At 41.5% G+C, this 4,020-nt stretch overlaps 1 protein-coding gene across 1 annotated transcript; it reads right to left on the reverse strand.

The window, feature by feature from the left end:
* Positions 1-412: 412 nt before the first annotated feature.
* On the reverse strand, positions 413-3,437 carry LOC104949922 (periodic tryptophan protein 2 homolog; the record flags this gene model as incomplete). Its single annotated transcript, XM_010776361.1, has 10 exons — positions 3,308-3,437; positions 2,822-2,934; positions 2,610-2,704; positions 2,422-2,521; positions 1,790-1,933; positions 1,572-1,707; positions 1,234-1,472; positions 788-931; positions 628-698; positions 413-549 (listed from the first exon to the last, which is right to left on the reverse strand). Coding segments are annotated over exons 1-10 (1,197 nt in total), but the record flags the coding sequence as incomplete, so codon positions are not given.
* Between the last annotated feature and the right edge of the window lie 583 nt (positions 3,438-4,020).

Genomic DNA, 4,020 nt, shown 5'->3' on the forward strand with positions numbered 1-4,020 from the left:
TTATTTCTGAAACAGTATGGAGCTCAAATGCTTCTTCTCTCTCAGGTTTACCACAAGGTGAGTTCACAGATTCTCTCCAGTACAGGTTAGCTCTGAGTGTTAGCGACGCTTGCTAATGTAAACACAGACCATATTACGTCCCAAACACGTTGCACATTGTTTCTGATAGGGCCGTGGGCGTAGGGCGTAAATCCAGCCCACATTTCTGATATTACGTCATATCCGCAGCAAATCTGGATCAGCTCCGTTGTTCCCCCGTTTTGAGAGATTTGGGTACGGAGGAAAAGAGAGAGGGTTGTGTTTTCTGACACTTTGTGAGTTCCCTGAACCACCGGGGACACATGTTGATGTATAAAAGACATCACAAAGTGCACTTTGCATGATAGGAGACTTTAAAGTAAGAAGGACTCACTTTTCCGTCGTCTCCTCCTGTAGCGATGTACTGTCCGTCTGGAGAGTAGGCCAGCGAGGACATGTTGTTGAAGTGTCCCTGCTGCTTGAAGACGTACGACTCGCTCTGCCACTCCCACACCAGCAGCTGACCCATCCCTGAAACAACAAACCGTATCTTTTTAGAAGTCAGGTACTTTCTGAGTTAAGAAAGTATTCAAAGAAAGAGGTTCTTACCTGAGCAACCGAAGCCGATCCAGTCTCCAGAGCTGTTTATAGACACTGAGGCGATTCTCTGGTCGGAAATACTGCAAGAAGAAGCGTAAGAAAATATATCACATCTTTGGTCTGGGATGTGTCGTTGCTGCAGACATACACAAAACAACTTGTGTCTCACCTCAGGGAGTGGATAAGGTTGAACTCTGGAAGCTCGTGCAGGTGGAAAATCCCCGAGGCGAAACCTGTGACCAGGATGTGGGTCTGCTTGTGATAGGTGACAGCCGTCAAGTTGTTAAAATCCCCCTCCTTGTTGAAAAAGTGCCTGCAAGAGGAAAAGGTGAAGTTTGAGAAGTTTGAAAAGTATTTAAGGAGGAGAAAAAAGGACTCCAACACGTTAGCTCTGAGCTAAAGCACATGCTCATGTAAATGGCTGATGCTGCGGCTATAGCTTAGAGCAGCCAAAGGACGATGAACCGGCTCTTGGCACAGAGCCAGACGCCTAATGGAGAGCAGCAGGACTGGCACATTGTGAACCTTACAGTGTTTGGAAGGACTTCTGCCTGTGAACAACTGTTAAGGCTATTTTCCATCAAAATAATAAAAGGAAAACAAGAAGCGTCTTACTTGCTCATCTGCCTGAATCGAACGTTTTTGGTCTCCCCTTTGTCTTTTGGAGCCTCGGCTTTCCCTCTGATGACCTCTCCTTCCTGTCCCTCCACCCTGTCCTCCTCCTCCTCCTCATCTTCCTCCTCCTCTTCCTTTGGAGGCTTGGGTTTGTCCCGTTTCTTTGTGAGGACAAGGCCGTCCAGCTCCGTGTCACTCTCCCACACACACAGTGTCCCGTCCTGGCTCACCGTGTACAGCTGACAACAAAGGGACACTTTTAAGGTCTATTCTTCATGCAAAACAACATGTCCTTACAGCTGAAGTCACAAAGGACAAGAGAGTGGACATAAACTCACATCCAGGCTGTCCTTCTCAAAGAAACACCCCACGATGACGTCCTTATGTCCCCCGAGGGAGTAGTAGATGAGGTTGGCCCAGCGCTCTGCACCGAACACCCACGTGGACATGTCTTTGCTGCCCACTACAAAACATCTAAAGGGAAATGTTACAACAATGAGACATTTGGTTTTCCGCAGCTTTTTGAATGCTTTAAGGCTGATAAACGTTGACTCACTTGGAGTCGTCCGTCCAGTCGATGCAGGTGGTTTCATCGTAGGGACCGTAGTAACTCTTGTCCAACACAAAGGCATTAAACTCACGCTGCTTTCCAGGAGCGTGGTACATCAGAGCTACGTTTTCCTTTGTGACAACAAACTTCCTGTAAGGGAACAAACACGTTCAAACTCAGCATTATTTATGTTTGACTTCAGGTGACTGTATCAAAACAATATTGCAGAAATACATTTTAAGTAAGCAGTAACTAAGGAACTAGATAGTCCATAATGTAAAAAAGCTTTAAACATATCCGGTATCTTTTGGAACATTTCGACCGATTCTGGCACTGGTCACATATCTGATTCCAACATTTACTGATAACAGTGCAACAAATGAGACATTGTAAGTCCATACACTTGTTTTTCATGTGTTTGGTGCATATAGGTGCAACAATTAATATTATAAAAACTTGAATTACTGTTTTTGTGATTCTCTCACCAATAATAGCTGACATTAAATGTTATCTTACAGTACATTAAATATCTTTTAGATTTTGCACTGGTGGTCAAGGAAAAGTAACGTGAAGATTTCACTTTAGGACCTGGTGAGAAACATTTTAAAATATATTTCATGAATGAAGTTCATCCTGACCTGCCATCAGGTGAGAAGCGGATGCTGCTGACGGGCTTGTGGAAGTGGAAATGATGAAGGATGGCTCGGGTGATGAGACTGACCAACACTGCTGCTCCATCTGTGTGACACAAACATAGAGACATGTTTCCCCCTGCAACAGCACATCGACTGGAGTTCAAACATAAGAAACAGACAGAAAGTCATACCTTCATCCACAACGATTGCTATGTTCCCATCAGGGGAGAGACCCACACATGTGATGTTTTTGACAGTGGAGATGGGTAATGTCTCAGATGTGTTGCTAAAGGAGAAATTGTGACATCAGTTAGTTCAAGTATCATTTCAATTTGTCTCGTCTCGAACCTAGATATGCAGGCAGGGCTTCACAGAATCACGTCTGTTTTTAACCATTACTTACTTTTTCAAGTCGAAGACTGAGATTCTGTTTCCAACCGGACTGATCACAGCGTTGCCATCTTTAGAGAAACTCAAATTTCCCTGACGATAGACCGCTCCGAGCAGATTGGAAAACTACAATAAAGACAGTGTTTTTCTTTTAGAAATCACTTAAAATTCTCATTTGCTGGTATGAATTGAACTTCATCCCGAACTCAATTCACACATGTGGGAAGTTAACAACGTCTATTAGTGAAAACGGTTAGAGAAAAGTGTTTTTAAAAACAATAAAATGCGGTTTTCTATAATATCCGTCAGCCGAATATAAGTGTGAATACTAACACAATATATCGTACATTTGTTTATGTAGTTCTCACTCTTTTCCTTAACATATATACAATAACATATTAAATTGCACACATTTTGAGTGAAGTCTGGTGTGACGTTTTCTCCCGTACAGTAAGGTTAGTTGCAGAAAGATGCTCCAAGCAAGCAGTCGCGTACTTACCCTATAAGAAAACTTCATTTTGGTAACTGTTCACGCACTTATGTTTAATTCTTTGTATTTCTCCGTATTATGGTAAATGTAAGGCTAATGTTGCACATGCTTCTTCCTCTACCACTCCACACGTGTGAGCATTTTGTTGACACTTGACACATCCGGTCTGAGGCGAGTTAAATTTAAACCACTGCGCCCTCTAGCGGCAGGGAGGGGAAACGAGTGGAAATAAACTATATCAGTAATAATACTCCTCCGATGTATTATAGATATATTTCATTAAATAAACATACATTATAGGGTATATCTATGTATTGTTTAGTACAGTATTACAATAAATTGAGATAGGCAAGACACTATAATTAGGGTCTAACAAGTTGTTTAGTGTCAAAAATGCTTGTCTCAAAAACGTTGTTAAGTATATTTAATGAACTAACGCATATTAACATATAAAAGTCATTTAAAATGAACCACAATACCGTAAGGAAACAATTACACATTTCCATTTGAAGAAGAGATATTATAAATGTTTGCTTTGCAAATAACCAGAGGTGGGAGAAGTATTCAGATCGTGAACCTAGTAGGCTACCAGACTTTAGGAATACTCTGTTACAAGTAAAAGTCCGGCAACCAAAATGTTTCTCAAATAAAAGTACAAAAGTATTAACATTGAAATATTAAAAAAAGTACTCTTTAAGCAGATTGATCAATTTCAGAATGAT

This window comes from Notothenia coriiceps, unplaced genomic scaffold (assembly GCF_000735185.1).
Source record: "Notothenia coriiceps isolate Sejong01 unplaced genomic scaffold, NC01 NC01_scaffold00016884, whole genome shotgun sequence".
Taxonomy (NCBI): Eukaryota; Metazoa; Chordata; class Actinopteri; order Perciformes; family Nototheniidae; genus Notothenia; species Notothenia coriiceps.